Source organism: Lactuca serriola, chromosome 5, assembly GCF_051521515.1.
Source record: "Lactuca serriola cultivar US96UC23 chromosome 5, Lser_US96UC23_V15, whole genome shotgun sequence".
In the NCBI taxonomy this organism is placed as follows: domain Eukaryota; kingdom Viridiplantae; phylum Streptophyta; class Magnoliopsida; order Asterales; family Asteraceae; genus Lactuca; species Lactuca serriola.
Window position 1 is genome coordinate 359,388,018 of NC_136412.1, and position 23,239 is coordinate 359,411,256.

General features: G+C 35.2%; 2 protein-coding genes across 2 annotated transcripts; one reads left to right on the top strand and one right to left on the bottom strand.

Annotated features, from left to right (window-relative positions):
- The first annotated feature begins 4,401 nt into the window (after positions 1-4,401).
- LOC145055667 (sugar transporter ERD6-like 7) lies at positions 4,402-19,214 on the top strand. The gene is made up of 19 exons (XM_079004048.1): positions 4,402-4,540; positions 5,131-5,316; positions 5,467-5,529; positions 5,619-5,708; positions 5,800-5,859; positions 5,950-6,015; positions 6,118-6,183; positions 6,276-6,351; positions 6,569-6,633; positions 6,719-6,811; positions 6,899-6,979; positions 7,077-7,161; positions 17,639-17,682; positions 17,746-17,808; positions 18,177-18,236; positions 18,395-18,448; positions 18,541-18,600; positions 18,680-18,794; positions 18,867-19,214. Exons 2-19 carry the CDS (start codon positions 5,164-5,166, stop codon positions 18,983-18,985), a joined length of 1,413 nt encoding a protein of 470 aa, XP_078860174.1. The 5' UTR covers positions 4,402-4,540; positions 5,131-5,163; the 3' UTR covers positions 18,986-19,214.
- On the bottom strand, positions 19,034-22,845 carry LOC145055666 (DNAse I-like superfamily protein). Its single transcript, XM_079004047.1, has 4 exons — positions 21,694-22,845; positions 20,231-20,438; positions 19,953-20,082; positions 19,034-19,550 (listed from the first exon to the last, which is right to left on the bottom strand). Exons 1-4 carry the CDS (start codon positions 22,605-22,607, stop codon positions 19,270-19,272), a joined length of 1,533 nt encoding a protein of 510 aa, XP_078860173.1. The 5' UTR covers positions 22,608-22,845; the 3' UTR covers positions 19,034-19,269.
- Positions 22,846-23,239: the final 394 nt, after the last annotated feature.

Here is a 23,239-nt window from a genome sequence, read left to right on the forward strand (position 1 = left end):
GTGTTTGGAATTTTATTTTAAGAATTATAGGTGATTTAATGAGGCATTTTCTTTTAATTTCATAAAATTAATAACAATATGTTTGTTTCCCGTAAAATTTATTAAATACAAGAGTAATTGATTTAAATTGTAAAAGGAAAAAATGTTTTTACACTTCACTGATCGTGTCGAAAATGTCAATGCATCCCAACAAATTAAAAAGGTTGAAAATACAAACACAACTTGATAAACGCTATGACATCAAGTTGACTTTTTTTTTTTTTGTCTCAACCCAACCTCTAAAATAAACAAGTTGAACCCGAATTGGATCCATTTAAATTTTAAAATATAAATAAAATAAAAAATTTATACAAAGCGAAATAAATTACAAATCCAGATAATTGTTCAAAGTTAGAAAAAACATCAAGGGCAAATTGCAAATAAGTCACTATATTACCATAAAATTTCGATTTTGACATCAAGTTGTTTTTTTTCCAATTATGTTACTATATTTACAATTTTGTTGCAATATCAACCAAATGACCAGTTTTTCCTGTTCTATCGGTAACCACTTTTCCTGAATTACAATAAAGTTACAAAGTTTATAAAAAAAATTTGATTTTGTCACCGAGTTTCAAATTGCAAGAAAGTCACTATATTACCACAAAATTTCGATTTTTTTTCTCAATTATGTCATTACATTTACAATTTTGATTCAATGTCAACGGATTGACCGATTCAGGGTATATGTTATTATAGTTTAGAAGCTCGATTTGTACAACAAATAAATGAATGTCGTTCCAATTGTGATGTGACTTTGAACCACTGGATCGACCTAAAATGATTGAAATTGGGTTCGATGCAAACCCTATATTTGTAACATCCATAAATTTTGCGCCAAATTTAATCTTTTTCAGTCATAATTAAAAATCAAATAGCATCGTTTACAAAAATGTTTTCAAATCAATATCCATCAGAGTGTCCCAAAAAATCATAACATAAGGATGGGGAGCGGCACGGTCACACCTTCGCCTTGCCATGATCTCCTGAAGTACCTAAAACAATAAACTGAAAACTATAAGCCCGAGGGATGAGTGAGCTACCCCCAAAATACCAATACCACACTGACAATGTCATATCAGTAACAATCAATCAATCAATATGCATATTGGGTCATCGGCCTGACTGGACCGTCCTACTGGGCCTACAGTCTATCTGAATCTATCCCGAGCCTTCGGCATGACTGGTCCGCCACGTGGGCCTGCAGTCTCCCCGGACCGCTCATAGGGTATGTTGGCCTTCAGCACAAAGCAGGACCGTCTCAACCCAACCAACAAGCAAATAACCATGTGTGCATAACTATCATATACTGGCATATACAAACATCAAACATATCTATCTCACTGATCATCAATCATAGAATTCTCTCGTAACTAGAGTATCGACCTAGCAGGTCACTAACATACCAATCCTTACGGATCATAAGAGCATAACATACTGTCTACCCTGATTCCGATCTAACAGATCATAACCAAATGTAGCATACCATAACAATAACAACTAAAGGGCCGACCTTGGTACCATAGACCCTATCGATATAGTGAGGATAACTCACCTTGCAGATGTCGACTCGGAAGATAAACTCCAACTCTCGGATCACTTGACACACACTCCACCACCTATGATCATAGCACAATATACTCATAAGTCCTTAACCTTATAAGGTACTCCATAACCCACTAGTCAACCCCTTATCAAAGTCAAAGTCCTCAGTCAAGATCAACAGTCCATGTTGACCCCCAACTCGCCGAGTTCCTTTAAGCACATTCCAACTCGCCGAGTCATCGGGGTGACTCTTCGAGTTCCTTCGATTCTTGCCCAACCTTTAAGGTCACCCGTCGAGTTCCCTCCTTGCAACTCGACGAATACAAACGCATACATATCCTAGGGAAAACTCATCCGACTCGTCGAGTTGTTCTTCAACTTGTCGAGCCTTATGGTAATCTTCATCGGACTCGCTGAGTTGTTCATCCAACTCGTCGAGTTCACGACCATCTTCATGTGACTCGCCGAGTCCATTCAGTCCTTTTCCCATACAGACTTGATTTTAGTCATGCAGCGGCTCCAAATCACAGATCCAAGCTTCTAGGGCATGCTTATCACGTAAAGTTGCAAACTTTATGTGCATGCATGGCTATAAAGGCTCTAAATGCCCATTTTAAGTTCTTAATGGAGCTTCATGCTCAAGAGGGACCTCAACCATGACCAAAACTGTAACTTTATACTTCTAGAATCCAAGGAGGGTCCAGATCTGAAGCTACAACCTCAGATCTAACCCATAACTCATCTTTCCAACTTAATATCTCACAAAAACCCTAAAAATCAACCAATAGAAGAGATTCACAAGGAAAAAGGTGATTTGGTTACCTCCAGAAGATGATAACTAAGATAAGTGTTGATTCCCACACTCTACTTGCTCCAATCTCCTTCTCCTCCAAGCCTTCTCCCTCCAAAGATCCTCTTTTCAAGCTTCAAACACACAATGGGCACACACACACGCGTATTAGGGTTTCAAAGAGCTCTCAAAGACTGCAAAGAGGCCAAAGGAGGCTGAGGCTCCTTTAAATAGATGTGTAAACCCCGGGATTTAGGGTTTCATCTGCCAGCTCCTACTCGTCGAGACCCAATATGGACTCGTCGAGTAGGTCACTTAACTCACGATCCCACCCCACTGCTACTCGACGAGTAGGGCAACCAACTCGTCGAGTAGGGCCTAACCCAAAAAATCTTATTTAAACAATACCTGAGAATCGGGGCGTTACAATATTTAAAACACAATCCTACCACATAAGATCTTATATGGCTTCCACATCACAATAAGTCATTTATTTGTTATCCTACTAGATTGATGATAACCGATCAATTGGTATAGAAGTGTGTTTGTAAGGATCTTCATTTACAGGGGTCTTCAGTTATTTGTTGTACAAATAAATCGACCTTGTAGGGGTATTCATTTATTTGTTGTACAAATCGACCTTGTAGGTGTCTTCATTTACTTGTTGTACAAATTGAAATTCTAAACCTTAATAGCGTATCTTGAAAGGATGATTATGCCTTTTTCGGTGTCAAAATCAAAATTTTGTGGTAATATAATGACTTTCTTGCAATTTGAAACTCAGTATCAAAATCGAAATTTAGGTAAGCTTAGTGACTTTATTGCAATTAAGGAAAAATTGTTACCGGGAAAATAGGGAGAACCAGTCATTTAGTTGATATTACAACAAAATTGTAAAAATAATGACATAATTGCAAAAAAAAAAACACGGTTTCAAAATCGAAATTTTATGGTAATATAGTGACTTTATTGCAATTTGCCCAAAAATCAACTACAAATACAAATAAATTGTTTAAATAACATTGGGAATTTCCTTGATACAAATTAAATAGAAAATTAAAATAAGTATTATATTTAAATAGATCAGTAGACTGAAATCCAACCCTATTGTCCAAGCAAGTAAATGAAGGTAGTTAATTTGGGCCGGAAAGAATGTTCTTTGAATAGTGTTGTCTAGTTTTTGTTGCCAATGTCATTGCTTTTTAAACTTTTTTCTTACCATGCTTTTTGGGATATGATGTTTTGGTAACAACCTTATGTATTAGGATATGATGTTAAGGTACAATCATATGGTACTTTGTTTATGTCATGATGGAATGAATTGCTGCACCTAAAACTTGATTTTTGGTACTTTGTTTCCTATTAATTAAGCTTTTAGTAATCCTTTGTTTCCTATTAATTAAGCACTTAATAATTATAGAAAGAGTCAATAAGCCTGACCGTGCCAATATATTTACATCATACTTTGATCGCCATTAAACAAACACACAACAAACCATGCCAATACAATGAATATATCATTTGATTTTATTGACATCACACACAGAGTCAATACATGCAAAGTTGCAAACACAAACATGATTAAACTTAAATTATAATTTCATTCTATATAAATATTTTAGAAATACATTGCTACCAAAATAACCACAAAGTTGAGTACACTGACTTTAGAAATTATAGTTTGTAAACTAGAATCGCCACAAACAAAACCCAATTTGAACACTAGCTAGTAACATCTTTAACTTCCTATATTATATCTTGAAGCTTGATTATTAACTTTAGCAAACCAGGGATGATAGTTCTTGCACAATCAGACATTGATCTTCAGCAACCCAACCAATAAACCCATATCTTCGTCCCTGAAATTTATAGAAATTCAGTTAGGGACCAAATGTGTAATTCTGGCCAAAGCACAGGGACAATTTTGGACAAACATGTAGGGACGAATCGTCTTCCTCCGATTCTTCTGGTATTACTACCATGTCCTATGTAAACTCTTCCAACATACACTCGTAACACTCGGATCTACGATCCATTGATCCGATGATTTCTGCCAACTTCAAATTCACCATTACATGCAGTTCCAATTTCAACATAATAGCTGCGAAAGGAAGTAGCTACGGCCCTTAAGGATTTCGGTTCAAATCTCGCCGGAGGCAAACGCAGGTACGTCCAAATCGGAAGAACATGTGCCGTAAATCCTTCCCAATGTGCTTAGTTTCATGTTTATGACTTACGAGTCGAATCATATGATATAATATTGTAAAACAAACAGTCGTTGAACATTAGGTTTATTATGATGTCTCTGTTATTCATGCAATCATGCGTCTATAATGCGAAATTTAAGATATGAAGATTTGGAAGTTCAAAGGAGTTGAACAAATCTCTGCGTAATAGCTGGTAGCTAGCTACATTAGGTAATTTCAATCGTCAATAATCGGGTTAGCACTTAGCCACTTAACCGCCTAGCACATACAGTATGCAAAACAAGCAGTTTTTGATTGGCTTTATTCCGATCTCTCTTTTGTTCATACGTTTAGAATTCAAATTGTTTGAGATACGAAGATTTCTCAGTTAATTGAACGGACTCCATTGAGTATTGAATCATTACCATAGCCAATTTAGTTAGCCAAAAGTCGGTTTAACCACATGATTGCAGACATTGAAAGACCCTAATCAGGAAGGCAAACCTACCCTTTACTTTTTGACTCTCTCTCTGTCTCTCACGAGACATAATACTCATTGGAACTTTACAGATACTATTTGTAGCGAAAGAGGTACAAATAATCATGGCTAATAAAAAAGATATAGAGAGAAGAGACAGAGGTCAAGATGGGTTTAGAGCTCCACTTGTATCTCAAGATGAAAGAAAGGAGAATAATTTCATGGTTTACCTCAGCACATTTGTTGCAGTGTGTGGTTCTTATGCATTTGGAACTGGTGTAAGTGCTAAATTCGGTTAGTTGTTTAATTTATCTTCTCCAAACTTAGAAATCTAAAACCATGTTGGATTTCATATCAATATCTCACAAGTTTCACATGTGAAAATCTTGTTGGTGCCAATCATGATTTGATTGACATTTACTCTTCAGGTTGGTTATTCATCCCCTACAGAGGCTGGCATCAGGAGAGATCTAAATCTAACAATGGCACAGGTGAGTTTTTGCAACATTTATCCCCAGTGTGCCTTATAATCTTTTTGAAATATAAAGTGCTTAATTATTTGTTTTTGTTTTCTTTGTAGTATTCTTTATTTGGGTCAATATTGACATTTGGGGCAATGATCGGTGCCATTGCAAGTGGGCCCATGGCTGATTTATTCGGTCGCAAAGGGGTAATTATAAGTTAGCCATTCTCATTTAAATTACCTTTCCATCTTTTTTACAAAATCAAAAAATTAAATCTTCTAATCAACTATTGAACAGGCATTGAGAATATCAAGTGCTTTCTGCATAGGAGGGTGGCTAGCCATTTATTTTGCTCAGGTAGTCACCATTTTTACTCAAAGAAGTCATTAAATCTTTAAAACAGAATATGACCAAATAATTTATTATTATTATTATTATGATGGAAAGGGCCCTATGCCTCTGGATATTGGAAGACTAGCAAATGGATTTGGAATGGGAGTCTTTTCCTATGTGGTAGGTACATCACTCTGTCTGAAATTATTAAACTTATATGACTAATTATAAATATTTGTTTGCATAAGATAATGAACATCTTTAAATCTTTAATGTTGTAAGGTACCTGTATTCATAGCTGAAATAGCACCCAAACAATTACGAGGCTTGTTAACAGCAGCAAATCAGGTTGTCAATGCAAAATCCCATTTTAGTATTTAACTTTTTATAATTCATCATGCAAAATTTAATTATTTTAAGTGTTTCTGATTACTTTGCAGCTCTTAATCGTTACTGGAGTGTCAGTTTCCTTTGTAGTAGGAACAATCCTACATTGGCGAACCATGGCTTTGGCAGGTTTCTGGACATCATTATGTACTTCCTTTCTTTCTTTCAATCAAGATTTTTCCACCAATGAATTTAATACATAAGAATTAATATAGTTATGTCTACAAGAGCTAAAGAATATCACATCCTTTTAAAACAAAGGGCGAAAAAGGAACAAAAAGCAACATCATCCACCTAAACCTTACTAACAGGTGATGAAATGTGAATCACAGTGATTTGGTTGCAGGATTGATTCCATGTGGTGTTTTACTATTGGGCCTCTTTATTATACCCGAATCTCCTAGATGGCTGGTAAGGTTTAAGTGAAAAAAAACACAAAGTATTATAATTATATAGGTGAAGATTTAAGAAATGTTGATATGCATATTGCATTCAGGCTAAGATAGGAAAACAAAGGGAATTTGATGCTGCACTAAGGAAACTTCGTGGGGAGGAAATTGATGTATCTGAGGAGGCAGCTGAAATCAGGGTTTGCATTTCAAACCTTTTCTTTTTTTCACAAAATTATGAAAATTGAGAGGGGTATCAGTTAACAAGATGTTGCAATATTTCACAGGAATATATAGAAACACTGGAAAGGCTCCCAAAAGCCAGACTAATTGATTTGTTTCAGAGCAGATACTTGAGTTCTGTTATTGTAAGTTTTTTATATTGTTACTAGATCTTTTAGATGACACTCATGTAACATGAAAAGGTTTAATGCTAACCTTGTTTTATCCACTTCTAATGAGAAGATAGGAGTTGGGCTGATGATCTCTCAACAATTTGGAGGAATAAACGGAATTTGTTTTTATGCAAGCAGTATTTTCGCTTCTTCAGGTACTTACAATATCTACGTGCTCAACCCGAATTTAACTAAGTTCTTTTAAAAAAAATATACATGGATGTGATGCGAACATCACTATGTAAGGGGCACTAGGAATGTTAGAGGGCAAGGTGTCATCATCTGCTTACAAGTAGACATGTTGTTTGGTGCTGAAAAAATCCTCATTTAAGGAGCTATATATGTATGATGTAATTCAAAATTAATACCCAAAAGTGGCTAGTGTTTATAATGAAAGAAAAAGGGAAGAAAAATTACAAGTTCATACACAAGAATACATGAACATTATTTGGTAATTCGGTGGGGAAGAAAGCAGAAATAAAAAGGTGTACCAATTTTGTAAAAGATTGTGAGAAGTATGCTTTATTAAAAGATGCGAGAAGTATGAACGATTGTTGAAAAAAGTGAAACTAAAAAAAAAAAGGTGTTTCTCGCCTTTTAAAAATCTTTGTAATTGGTAGAAAACTAGAGTTCCTCTTCTAAAAAAACGTACTTGAAGACTCTTTTGGTGTAAGGATGAGAAACGTGGTCGATTTGAAAGTTATGAGAGGTCTATATGCACGCGGTATCCATTTTAGCGTGTTGCACAATCCTTAGTTTCTTGAGATGGTAAACGCACTCAACAAAGAACCATCTAGGTTATAAACCCCTATCAAGCGAAAAAAAAAGTGAAAAGTTTTGAAAGAATCAGTCAAGATAAAGAAAAAAGATTTGACACTCATAAAGATATACATTATTCAGTAGGTGTTTCCATTGTATATGATGGGTGGCCAAACGTCAAGCACAATCCATTGATTAGTCATTGTTGTTGTGAATAGTCGTGGATCTATGTTTATCTACGTAGAGGTTTTTTTGGTTTAGATAAAACATGAATAGTAGCAAATTTTTGGAGCTATTGAATTGGTAGGACCAAACAATTCAACAAGTTGCAAAAGTGCTGAAGCGATTGTTAATTGGTAATTTTCCCCGTATCATTCCAATGATTTACAATTGATATTTATACAATATCCTATCGCTATCTATAATGAAGATATGGTTTATCAACTATAACAATACTTCCTCAATATGAGGAAAGATATCTTCGGCTAATAGACCCCCGCAGTTGAATCGGGAGGATGACGAACGTTGAGACTGTGCTTGAAACCGTCAAAGAGAATGAAAGGTAGACCCTTTGTGAAGATATCCGCAATCTGATAGCGAGATGGAATATGGAATACACGGACTTGACCCTGAGCGACCTTTTCCCCGAACGAAATGAATGTCTAGCTTGATGTGTTTGGTACGTTGGTGTTGAACCGGGTTGCATGATAAGTAAACGGCGCTGACATTGTCACAATAGACTAGTGTGGCTGTAGTTGGAGGGACATGAAGCTCCAACAACAAATTTCGGATCCAACATGTTTCGGAAACGACATTTGCAACTCCCCGGTATTCTGCTTCGGCACTAGATCGAGAGAGTGTTAGTTGACGCTTTGAGGACCAGGATATTAGGTTATCGCCCAAGTAGACACAGTAACCAGAAGTTGAGCGTCTCGTGTCCGGGCAACCTGCCCAATCGGCATCGGTATAGGCAACAAGTTTCCTAGAAGGTGATTTGTGAAGATGCAACCCGTGAGCAAGAGTACCTTTAATATACCTCAAAATTCGTTTAAGAGCATTAAAATGAGATGTTCGGGGTGCATGCATGTGCATGCAAACTTGTTGAACTGCGTAGCTTATGCCTGGCCGTGTGAAGGTCAAATATTGGAGAGCCCCTGCCAGCTGGCGATATTGTATTCCCCCGTCAGGCAAAAGAGTTCCATCGGTGCTGCTTAATTTGGCCTTACTGTCAACTGGTGTGGAAGTTGGGTGACATGAGGTCATGCCTGCTCGTTCCAAAATTTCGGTGGCGTACTTTTGTTGTGACAAAAAAATTGAATCTTTATAACGAGACACCGAAATTCCAAGAAAGTAGCTTAGGGGTCCAAGATCTTTCATGGCAAACTCTTTTGCTAATAAAACCATAAACTGATGATGTAATCCGGGTGAGGAGGTGATGAGTAAGATGTCGTCTACATATAGGAGGAAAGCCGTATGGGTTCCCTTTTTGTATACGAATAGTGAATGGTCACATTTGTTATGTTTGAACCCCATAGTGAATACGTAGTCAGCAAATCTTTGGTACCAAGTTCGGGGTGCTTGTTTAAGTCCGTAGAGAGACTTTTTAAGCAGGCATACATGATTTGGATATAAATGATTACGAAAGCCGGGGGGTTGATGCATGTAAACTGTTTCATGTAGATGTCCGTGTAGAAACGCGTTTTTCACGTCGAGTTGGTGAATTTGCCACTCATTAGAAAGAGCTAGGGACAAAACAGTCCGAATTGTCTTCGGCTTTACCACGGGGCTGAAAGTGTCACCACAGTCGATACCTGCTTTTTGAGACCTGCCATCACAAACCAAACGAGCTTTGTATCGCTCTAAAGAACTATCAGACTTAGTTTTATGGCGATAAATCCACATACTACGCACTATATTCATATTGTTATGTTTCGGGACTAACTCCCACGTTTTATTATCAATAAGGGCCTGAAACTCGTCTGTCATCGCTTTATTCCAATCCGGGTTTTTAAGTGCTTCTATTGGGTTTCGAGGGATAGGGGAGATAGAGGTAGAAGTATGGAGGTTGTAGTGTTGTTTGGGTTTCGAAATGCCAGACATACTTCTGGTGTGGATAGTACGAGTAGGAGGAACAGAAGGTGTTTGTGAGGTGATTGGTAGGGGGTTCGAACCAGAAGGGGTTGTTGTTGTGGTAGGCGGTTGTTGAAGGGTAGGCCTTGTACGGCGTGAATAAGTGATCAGGGGAGGTGATGGGGTGGTTGCCGGAGCATTGTTGACAACCAATGGGGGAGACGTAGCTGCGTTGGGGGTTGGTTGAATGGAGTCGGACCACATTAATGGGTGTGGGTCTGATGGTAGTTGGGTTGTAGGGGTCGGTGATGATAGGTTAAGATAGGGAAAAATAGTTTCATCGAATATTACATGGCGGGATATAATAATGGTTTTATTTTGCATGTCAAAACATTTGTACCCTCGGTGATTGATGGGGTGGCCTAAGAAAATGCAGGGTCGGGAACGTTTTTGGAGTTTGTGGATGGTGGGAGATGGAGTAAGTGGGTAACATAGACAACCGAAGGTACGGAGGTGTGAATATGAGGGTTGAAGATTATATAGAAGATGTGTAGGGGTTAGATTGGCAATAGGTTTGCTGGGAAGAATGTTTAACAGGTACGTAGCATGTTGGAGTGCATGGTGCCAAAAATACATGGGTGCGTTTGAGTGGGTGAGAAGAGTGCGAAGGATATTATTAATGGATCGTATTTTACGTTCAGCTTTTCCATTTTGAGGAGATGTGTGCGGACAAGAAAAGCGGAATTGAAGGCCATTTTGAGAGCAAAAATTGTGAAATTGATGGTTATCAAACTCACGACCATTATCACATTGTATGGTTTTAATAGTGTAATGGAATTGTGTTTTGACCATAGCAAAGAATTGGATGAAGATGGAAAAAACTTGGGACTTATTGGCTAGAGGATAAGTCCATAAATAATTGGTTTTGTCACCCAAAAATAAAATATAGTAGCGGTGACCACTAGAGCTTAACACAGGGAGGTCCATAGATCCGTATGAATAATGTCAAAAGGTAAATGAGTTATTGACTGAGAAGTAATAAAAGGAAGCTTTATTTGTTTACCCAACACACAAGAACGACAAACAGAAGAAAAAGGTTTTGATCTAGGAAAATTTAAAGTAGAACGTAAAGAAGATAAAACATCCGCGCCCGGGTGGCCAAGGCGATGATGCCATAGGTCTCTAGTAATTGCAGCAAAAGTAGAAGGTTGTGTAACTTGGGAATTTGACTGGAGCTTGAAAGGGTAGAGAGCACCGGTACTATTGCAACGGAGGATTGGAGTCCGCGTCTGGAAGTCCTTCACATCAAAACCAAACGGGTCAAATTCTACGGAAACATTGTTGTCAATAGTAAAGCGACGAATGGATAAAAGATTTTTAATGACATTTGGAGTGTGAAGAACATTTTTTAGAATAAAAGGAGGAAGAGGGTAAGGAAGTGTTTGATTACCGGTGCCTTGAATTGGAATAGTGGAACCATTACCGACAATAACATTCTGAGAAAGACCATTATTGATATAAGACGTGAAGTTACCTGTGTTGGGAGTCATGTGTGACGTTGCTTCGGTATCAGCATACCAAGTCTGATTAGGTGGGTGTAATGCCATTGTGTGAAAAGCTTGCTCAAGATCGGTTGGTGTGTAGCTGATTTCTGATACCGGATAGGCCTGCTGAGGTCGATTGCCTAGAATCCCGGTGGAAATTGATGGAGGTTTGGAGGATCCATATTGCTGAGTCGGATATGGGCAAGGGGGGTAAGCCCATGTTGTATAGTTGGGAAAAGCCCATGGTGGCGGTGTAGTCCATGGCTGATAGGGACGGGACCCTCGATTATATGTCTGTTGGGTTTGGTTATTGTTGGTACCGCGTCCACGCCCGTTGGAAGATCGTCCACGACCGCGTCCTCCTCGACCCCGTCCGCGTCCACGAGAGGTAAAGGGATCTGCCTGTTGTTGGTTAAGGCGGCTGCTATCTCCAAAATTTGGATGAGTCATTGGTGCTGAAGCAGTCAAGGCGGTAGCGGAGGTGCCTCCGGTTAGGGATACAGCAGTGGCAGCAGCCTGATGAGCTTTTCGTGCTTCTTCCATGATGAGTTTGGAGCGAACTTCATAGAAATTAGGTAAGGGTGTTGTTTGCTGGATGATCATCGCGACCCCTTCATAGCTTTCATTGAGACCAGCAATTAGTTGAAGAACAAGACGTTGGTTGGAAACCGGGTTTCCCACATTTGCCAGTTGATCAGCAAGCATCTTCATGGCTTGGCAATAGGAGGAGATGTTAGGGTGTTGGTCAAGTCTTGTAGAGACGAATTTGCTGTCAAGATAGACAGCTCTAGTGCTCTGGTTATCTTGAAAAATGTTTTCAAGGGCAGTCCATGCCTGACACGCAGTGGTGTTTGGTTTCAAAATTGTGTGCAGCAGATCATTAGAAATTGTGTTGTAGATCCATTGGAGAACAATAGCATCGAGTTGTGACCATGTTGCAAACTCTGATGCTTTAGTTTTGTCGGCATCAGTGGAGGTTTTATCAGCTTCTGTTGAGGTTGGAGAAGATGAAGAAGAAGAAGGTTTTGAAGGAGGGATGATGGTAGAATCAATGTGATCTGCAACCTGAAAAGCCCTGCAATGGATGCGAAATAATTCTGCCCATGAGGTGTACTGTCTGCTCTCCATCTCCAGTATAAACGGAATGAAGTTCCGTATGTTTGTGACTGTGATTTTGGGTCCATTGAAGAAGAAAAGAAAAAAAGAAAAAAAATGGCTGACAGGGAAGAACAAGAGGCGAAGTAGGGTTAATGATATTTGTGCTCTGATAATTTCACACTCCCCTTTTTACAGATATTGAGATTCAAAATAAAATAGAGATATTGAGATTCAACCTCAGCCATATAATTCACATATGCCGTTCTAACCCTCCGTTGTACCGGCACGGCGGGTGAGTTATAATCATAAATGATTATGTAGCGCCGTCCGTTCCTTTGATCTCTGCCACCTTCCCCACCACCATAACCGCCACTACCACCACCTTTGCAAGCAGTCAGCCCCACCCCTGCCACTTTCGACAATTATACCACCGCTATCTCTGCCACCACCACCTCTTTTGCTACCAATTGTTAAATCATATATGATTACTTAATTTGTGAATACACATATATGTATAATAATCTATTATTCGACATATACGTATAAACATGTATAATTATATATGATTATACCTCTCTGGCATATAATCATTTATTATTAGACATACCTCGTTGTTGCCGGTACGTTGGAGCGTTAGAGCGGCAAATAAGAAATATATGGCTGAGGTTAAATCTCAAAATCTTTATTTTTTAAATATATATATTTCATCTCCTTGTTGTGTCCATACCATGAAACTAAAAACCTTGCAAATGAGTTTTATGGTTGATAAATATGTATAGGAGAGGGAAAGTGTTTGTTAGTTATTTTTTTAATCACAGTCAAGCCTTGGCAATGTTTACAAATAATTCAAAGTTAAGAGATTTTAAAAGTGGCCAAGACTATGTTTGTGTCTGATTGCACTTTATTGAAAATGTTAATGGATTATAGAGAGACTCTTGCTACAACCATTGTCCTTATTCTTAGTGGGATCGGGTAAAACAAGGGGATGAAAACACTACGAGAACTAGCTTGTTGGTTGTTCAAACCATTAGGAGTGAAGAATTTTAAGAAGATGTTAAAAGTATTCTAGCTATAACAAAACCTATATTACATTAGTTTTAAACAAAAACAGTACAGTTAAAATATTAAATTACTTAGTCCTCTACTTTTCCTTTTCCATTCCGCATCAACATCATCTCTCTCTAAATTTTCCTATATCTTGATAATTTTCAAAAAATCATGATAAAAGACAAATGTATGAATGAATGGATACCAATTTGTAAGCTCTTTTACAATTCAAAAGAAATCTCTTCACAGTGTGAATATGAGTAAGTGCTCCAATTTTTTTCGATTAAAGAATTGTTAGTAGTTATGATAGTTTTTTTTTTATTTATTTATTTTTTATTATTTTTATTTTATTTGATTTCATCTAGTTTTGGAGTTTCTCAACCATAACTTGTCCACCAATTGATTTCCTCCATGGTCACTTCATCTATTTGAGTTGCTGCATTAAAGTGAAGCCATTTTTTTCATGTGGAATGCTGTGAATTGCTCTCACAACACCCGTTCTTCTTCTTGATCAACAAGACAATAGGTTTTGTTATAACTAGAATACTTTCAACATCCTCCAAAAAAATTTCACTCCTAATGGTTTTAATAATCAATAATTTGGCTCTCTTAGTTTACATCTTCCTATTAAGGAAGATGGTTGTAGCAAGAGCATCCCTACATATCATTAATCTTTGCAACAAAAAGGTAATAAGACATAAACCTAGTCTTGGCCACTTTTAACAATTCTAACTTTGCATTATCTCTAAAAGTTGCCAAAGCTTGATTGTGATTAGAAAAAGAACATAATATAGGTTAAGCTTTACAAGCTTAGTGAGTAATCTAATCAACATAAACATAACAATATACAATAATAATATACAATATTTAAACAAGGTTATATTCCACTCTTTAGTTTCAACATCAAATATTCAACTATGTTAGTTATAACCTTTAAGCTATTATTAGTTATATCAGTTATATTCAACTATACTTAATCATTGCTTTTCTACTATAAATAGCTTATGTTAGTTATAGTTGACTATAACTATGCAACCATACTCAATCATTGCTTTTCTGTTATAAATAGCTATGTCAGAGTTAAATTTAGCTAGAACTGTTCTGCTATACTCAATCACTGCTTTTCAACCATTCTCGGCTCATATAATTTGAGTATTTTCGCATATCATGCTAGCATAAGATTTATCCTTCATTGGAGGTGTATGAGATTCCTCACCTTAAGATATATATGCTTGAAACTCTAGTTCTTGAGGCCCATATTTGTTTTCACCGTAGAAGCTATGAAATAACCTCACTTAAGCATCATAGCCTAAGGTACAACTAGTTAATGCATAAACTTAAACAAACACCTCCACCATGTTTATGGAGCTGATTTCATGATTAAAACTAAATATGATCCATGAATATCTTGTCATATGTCTTAAATCATCAAGACATGAGATTAATTTCACTTTGTTCGTCATTTCACCAAACTACGGTTTTTATCTATCTTCTTCATCTCAAGAATTTAATCATGCATTTCATTTATAATACTTGAAGTTATTATTAGTAAGCTCATTACAACATCATCATCGAGTTTTTATTTCCATGGAGGCATGTACGATCAAGGGTTACGTCACCCATCAATTTCTACCTTGAAAACTACAACCAAGCTTAGTAAGAATGTGAACCTTACCTCTAATCTAAGAGATGAAGTTTAATTCTTGTTTTCTTGAAGTTCGTTTGCATCAAACTTTTTCTACAAGGTTTTAGCTCTTAAAAAAACCCTTAGTTAGCTCTGGATATGCATGTGTGTGTGAGAAATGAGGACCACTAACCGAGTTGATATTTTAAACAATCCCTTAGGGATTTGAACTCGAGACATGGCACGTGTCTCCATAGACACAACCCGTGTCTCACTTAAAAATGTCCATAAAGGCAATATACTTCATTAAAACGAGTTTGGAGATGATTATGGGACTTTGACGCATACACATTGCCCGTTTCTACCCTGTTTCTTTCTCATTTCAGCAACGTACTTACTTCTTAACTTCAGATGACCATAACTTCTTCATACCAACTCAGATTTTGATTGTCTTTATATCCACACATTCGTATTTGAGTCAACTACAACTTTCGTTTAGATGAGGTCACCTAAAAATGATTATATGTTTACTTATTAAGTCATAAATGAGGGGTTATACATCATTCTTCTTTATAATTATAAGTTAACCTATATTTTAAATTCATCTATTCATATACTCTAGCAAAATACATGTTTTAACCCCTTACTAACTTATAAATATATTACACCTCTCATAATGTCATCAGCTACAAAGAACAGTGTTACATAGAGTGTTAAATCTTTTTCTACATCTATGACACATGTTCAATAAAAAATGTTCTCGCTTTTTCGCTTAACAACGATTTATAACTTAGATGGTTCCTTGTTGATCGCGTTTGCCATCTTGAGAAACAAGGATTGCATAACACGTTAAAAGGATATCGTTTGTACATAAACCTCTCATAATTTTCAAATCGATCCTGTTTTTCTCTCCATTACACCAATAGAATCTTCAACAGGTTTTTTTAGAAGAGGAACTATGTTTTTTACTAATTACAGAGTTTTTTAAGGAGAGAGAAACCACTATTTTTTCTATAGATTTCACATTGTTCAGCAAGTGTTCGTACTTCTTGCACTCTTTTAGGTGCTGTTTGATTTTCTGAAGCAAAAATTCATGAAGTCTGCGGACCACCTCTGCAACCCTCTGCAGTAGAAGAGGTGGACCAAACAGCTGCAGACTGTAATAAGAAGCGTGTTTGTTTTTTTTAACATCTGCTTACTGCTGCAGATATTAAAAAATTAAAATAAACTAATTTTATAAATCAAAAATAGTTTTTTAAATACGAAAATTTTTATAATGTATAACATTTCGACAAAAATTAATGATAATTCAGTAAAAAATAATGATATTTCAACAAAAAAAAATAAAGATATTTAGTAAAAAAATAATGATATTTCATCAAAAATTGTCATTATTCAATATAAAAAAACGAAAAAAAAATCAACAAGAATAAACAAAAAAATGAAAAATAAAAAGTGAAATAAATTTTCAACAACATATAAGAAAAAATTCAGCAAGAAAAAAAAAAAGAAAAAGAGGCTGGAAGAGGTTGGAAGAGGCAGTACAAGTGCTGCGCCAAACAGAGCACGCGCAGAGGTTTTTGACTCTGAAGACTTCTAAAAAACAAACAGCTGCGAGATGAAAAGTGTTGCGCGTGTGCTGCGCCGCGCAGCAATAAGAGGTCTGAAGAGGTTTTTTCCAAAAAACGAACAGCACCTTAGTAAAGTTGTACGTTGATTTATTTCCGCTTTCTTCCCCGCCGAATAACCAAAAAACTGTACATGTATTATTGTGTATGAACTTGTAATCTTTGTGGTTGTAATGCAAACAAATCAGCATCGTAAATACGAAAATCTCCTCATTCGAGTTTGTTTTTTCTGGGGCCACTGTCTTGATTCTCACTAAGTAAAATGTGCTGTGTAACATGACTATGATCTAACCTCTTTTTACCAAATACCATTTTTATTTTCTGAAGATTTTTTATGGTTGTAATAGCACTAAAGCATGTATGAAAATATATCTCTTTCTTCTTTCCATTCTTTGCGTTCTCTGCATGCTCCCATCTTTTTCTTTGTTAACTTCCAGAATCATTTCACCATTGATTCCCCATATTTGCATCATATTGCTAAATGTTGGGAACTTCTTCACCCTTAGCTCAATTATTCTTCTCTGCATCATTTTGGGTTGCTAAACAATAATAACAAAAAACATTTCAGGAAATAATTGAAGATAAATAAATTTCATGATTCATGAATTTGTAACTGGGCCTGGACTAGTCATGCCTCAACTAGTCCTACAACTGGACCTAAACTGGTCATGAATTTGTAACTGAGCCTTTTATGTAAAAATATGGAACATATCAAGAGGACCCATCAGGCCTTGAAAACCAAGTTTTTTAGGCCTTTCATGGGCCTAGGCCCATTTGTTCACCTAGGTGTAAGCAACACCATCAAATCGATTATTGTAATACATTGAGTAACCTGATTTGTAGTTTGTTGTATGATTTTCAGGATTTCCTGCTGATACTGGTACAATAATCTACGCTGTTCTTCAGGTAAATCTAGAAATTCTTCTTGTTTGATGATATTTTATTACTTACAATGTCCTCTTCTTCCAGGTTGTGGTTACCACCCTTAATGCACTCCTTGTAGACAAACTTGGTAGAAAGCCACTCTTACTGGTAAGTTCAATATATATATATATATATATATATATATATATATATATATATATATATATATATATATATATATATATATATATATATATATATATTCTATACCAACACCACATTTATAGGTAACTAATGTGTTAAATGTTGTTATTATATAAAAGTATATTATAATTACAGTAAAGGTTATATGCAGCTAAATATATTATGGCTGATTTTTTACTCATTTTGCTTGTTTCCCTTTAGCTCAATCTTTCTAATATTAGTATATTACACATTTGACCCGACAAAATAATACCCGATTCAACCTATAGCTAGGTAACCAGAAATCGATATATATAGTACCATTTTTAATAACATGTAATGTATATGTCAAGGTTTCTTTGGTGGGGATGACTTTGGGCTGTATATCAACAGCAGCTTCATTCTACTTCAAGGTAATCATCACACACTAAACCTTTACATTATCTTCTCTTGAAAAATCAAAATTTTCTTTTTTTATTTCATGTTATATATGCTGTAAAGGCTACTAATCAGGCAATTTAAGTAAATGTAGGATTTAATCATCTAATCTAACAATCTTCTTGTGCACTAGACTTATCAAATAGCTTTGGGAGTAGCACCTGCACTAGCTGTGACGGGCATTCTGGTAAATATTCCATCATAGCACTTGCAAAACTGAAACTACAAACATTTACTGTATATATTTTTGTTCTAAAATCTTTATTTTTTCCAACTCAGTTGTATATAGCAGGGTTTTCAATAGGAATGGGAGCAGTTCCATGGGTTATAATGTCTGAGGTATATTAATCATCACAATAATCACTTTTCAATATTCTTATCCGTTAATTAATCAGATGAATGTTTTGCATATATCTAGATTTTCTCTATTGACATCAAAGGCGCTGCTGGTGGGCTGGTCACGCTTGTAAACTGGGCTGGTGCATGGGCCGTTTCCTACACTTTTAATTTTCTCTCCAAGTGGAGTTCTTATGGTAAGCCTTGATACCTAAATGTCATGTCATATCATTCATATCATTGACAACATTGTTTTTTATTTTTTTCAGGTACCTTTCTTCTGTATGCAGCAGTAAACGTATGTTCTATTCTGTTTGTGATGAAAACGGTACCCGAAACAAAAGGAAAAACTTTGGAACAGATACAAGCTGCCATTAATGGCTACTGACACAAATGTCACTCATTACAAGTTTTTGATATTTTACATTACATTGACTTGAGAATAAATCTTTTATCATATCATATAATATATCAAAAGTCGCTCACAGTTCACAATACGTAATCAAACTACACAAATGCATCAAATTTTTACATGGACAAGTTACTCTCCTGTAAAAGTGTAAATCACATACCAAAGCGTATTTCAACTCAAAAAAAAAAAAAAAAAAAAGAACAAATATATGTATATAATAGTAATATAGTAACTATCTCAATATTAATTTATCTATATATCTATGATCTATCTAACGTTTGCATCTTCCATACACCTTTTGATGAATTAGAATTTGTTATTTTCACAACTTTTTGTTTAGAATGTCGATGATGCCTTGATCTAACGTATTGTTGTGGAGGTGGCACCTCTACCTTTGTTACATCGACTTTGACTATATGATGGTCAGAAGTACCTTTTGATGATAAAACCATATATGAACCCGGAACAAATTTATATGGAGAGTCGGGTGACACCAATATGTAATCTACCCTTGTACCATACTTACACGTGCCTTGTACATCTGCATTAAATCATTAAAAAAGGTTACAAACTTTCAAATTAATTTCTAAATAGAAACAAATTGACATATTAAAAAATTAAATACTTTTTAATAAATTAAAACATAAACAACATATTAAATAAAAAAACAAAATTGACGTATTTATTGCAATATAAGGGGTATACAAGTTAGAAAAAATATACACAATTGACAAATTATTTATAAAGTTTTTGTAACAAAAAAGATGTAAGAGAAATTTTTAGAAAGTGAAAAAAAATATAAGGGGTATACAAGTTAGAAAAAATAAATATAATTGGAATAGTCCTTTTGGTATTAAAAGTTATGTATGATGAATCACTATTTGCAATAAATATTGCACGTTTTTGACCAAAAAGTTGTGTTATGATAGTTAAGGATTTGTACTTTGGCCTTTCGCGATGATGACTACCGATTCATATTCTCCTGCAAAGTCCTTAGCGTCGGTGTATTGTTTGTTCTTCAAGTACTTCATCACTTCAACTTTTGGTGTCGGTTTTCCCATTTCTTCATAATACTGGGAAAAAAAAAACACACAAGTTAGAATGTTAATTAAGCCTTGATTTTCTCTCGACACTGTGTGTGTAGCTAGTGTGAGACTCGTAACAATATTCATGTCATTTCGTGATATTTAGAATAAAAAGATTGGATTTTTTTTTATGTACCTTTACAATGTCTGTCCATCTTTCGGGTGAGTAATCAGTTTCATCAAGAGAGTTGATACCTCCGGCTAAAATATGTGGTCTCTCATTAGATTCAATAATGGCATTTATCTGCTTCATACGCCATTTTTCGTCAAGATGATCAAGAAGTGTACAGTGGAAATCAACTTCTCCAGTTTGTGGAACATCAATTGTTGCCTTTAATACGTTCCTACATCCATTTCAACAACCGTTAACTTATTATGTTTCTTTCATTTATCTATCCACCATCCAACCACACAAAGAAAAACATGGACCACCTAATGCAAAATCACCATATATATAATATTTGCAGAAAATTTAATGACATGTATATATAAATGGAAAAGGATTGGAACCCTTGATGTGTACAAATTATAATTGAAGTATGGGCTTTTAGTAGCAATCAGGCGGTGAAAATTTGCAATCACATCCCACAAAATAATCTTTAAGATTACTTTTAGTAGTTGTTGAACTTTTTAATAGCATACAGCTGTTCCCAAACATGATATACCAAACAGCACTAATCTTCAACTTGTTATCTGGATTTTATGAATTTTTCAGTAGAAATAAAGATTGGTGTCTAATATTTGTAACCCCACCCCCGTTCCATATGTTAAGAAGTAAGAACCCTCTCCAATCTCATTTTTCATATTTAAGTAAATGAAATCGATATTTTATATGTGAAAACTTCAATTTTGATTGAGCCAAAATAAATTGAAAAGAGTGCAGACAGACAAAATGGTATGGACAAAAATGGGTTGATTTGGATTGAATATTCGAAATGTCTACATTTTTTTATTTATTAATTTTCATGAATAAATAATACATTAAACATGGCTACGAATATAATTATTAAAAGAATGGTACATTTCTTTTGAATAAAATAATTTAGAAAGTTAAAAACGCTTTAATATACTTTTATAGCTTCTAGACCATTCAATATATTTCTTTCTAACGAATTTTTTTCTAATCGTATACAGATCTATCTATTTTCACGTAAAATAGGTCGAAAATATCCCTTTTAATATCTTTTGCTATATCTTGAAGTACTATTTGGTCCATTTATAGCTTTTCACAATTACTATTCTTTTGTACTATATGCCCTTTTCCTTACGGAATTCTAATCCCCTTTGCTTCTTCGAAAAAAGGTTACATTAAGTAATGGCCCCATCAATTGAAGACATGATTAAACCCAAAAGTATTTATATCGTCGTTTTTATTTTAAAGACAAGTAATTATAGAAATCCACAAGATCATTTAGTTAAAACAACATTAATGCAAACAAGAAAACAAGTAATAATCACACAAGAATCTCTGATGTTTGCAACTTTGCATTAATGTGTCGAGAGTGATAATACGATATTAAGTTGTCATAATTATATAACTAATGTTCGTTCATAAGAAAGAAATATTTATGAAATAAGGGTATAAAAGTAATTTTGAACCTGAAATCGGAATCATCAAAAATCTTTTGAACTTTGGATCGTTTAATCGGCCATTTTGATAAAACCGCGTTGCCGTATTCCGGTGCCCAACTCTCGGCAAAAACATAATTCATGCCCAAAGCAGCAGCCAAATCCGATAATGGCTTCATATCTTTCTCTTCTTCTGCTTTAACATCCTGTAAAGCTAATATATCTGCATCCAATTCTTTCAAAACTTCAAGAACAGTTTTCGTTGACCTATAACCTTTCCCTCTTTGATTTTCAGATTCTTTTGAAGAAAAACTGTTTTGTGATCTTAAAACACCTTTCCCTTTTAAAATCCTACTTATACCCTTCGAATTAATAGTTTTTGAACTCGGGCCTTCTTCCGTTTCGTCTATGGCGAAGCTTAACTGCCCACTTCGCTTCAGTGAGATCTCGTTGTCGGGTAAATTGATTGAAACTCTTAGCTTTGATTTTGCGAATTTCTGCTGTTTTGATACAGTTTCTGAACTGCTCATGGAGCTGCTTGAATGCAATGGTGATTGCTTTAATATACTTTTGGGACGATCAATCATTGATTTTGATCTTGAATTGGTGTAAGAAACAGAGCAATTTGATGGTACCCTACTACTGTAATCTTGTTCGTCTTCGCCATAGTCAAAGCTTGAAGCTTTTTCAGTCAACTCTGGAACTGCTGGTGCCATGGAGAACAAAGCGGCATTAAAAGTTGCGATTCGGATTGGGGTTTCTGATTTCCCCAAATGATTATTTGGATGAATTGTGGCTGACCCATTTGTGTTTGATATATCTTGAGTTCTGGAATTAGATTTCCCGAACCTTTTGATAATGACTTTCGGTTTTGAACGGCGGCGCACCGGCCACCGGAACTTTGAGCAGAGTCGCCGGAGGTTTTTGTTGAAGATACTAAGCATTTTTCAAGAGGAAACTTCACCCTACTTGAGGGCTCTGATTCCTCCTTTCAGTTCTTGATTGAAAGACTGAAATCTTTGATGATAATCAATAGTTGAAGAAGTGATTTTTGTGGGTATCTAAGAGTGGAATGAGTTGTTTAAGGAATTGGGAAATTTAGTTCGGTTTGATGTTTGTTTGTTTGTAGGTTTGTTATTAGTAGTGAGAGAGGCGCAGAAAAGGTTTTAATGAAGGGAGAGTCTTCTCGGAAACAAGCTTGGTGACATTTGGCAATAATTAAGAGGTCCTCTGTCAACTTTTTCTTTTTGTTTTTTTTATTTGGAAAATTGAGAAAACTCAATATATATATATATATATATATATATATATATATATATATATATATATATATATATATATATATATATATATATATATATAACTCAGAATTTATATTTTCCAAAAATAAAAAAATTACCAAAAAAATAAAAAATAAATAAATAAAAATCACATTACAATAATATTTACAGTACAATATTCTATTATAATATTTCACTTATTTTAAAAAAAAAATGATAATTATTTTATTTTATTTTTTTAGGTAATTAAAGTGACGAAAATAATAATTAAAAAAAGAATTTTCGGATTTTTCCTT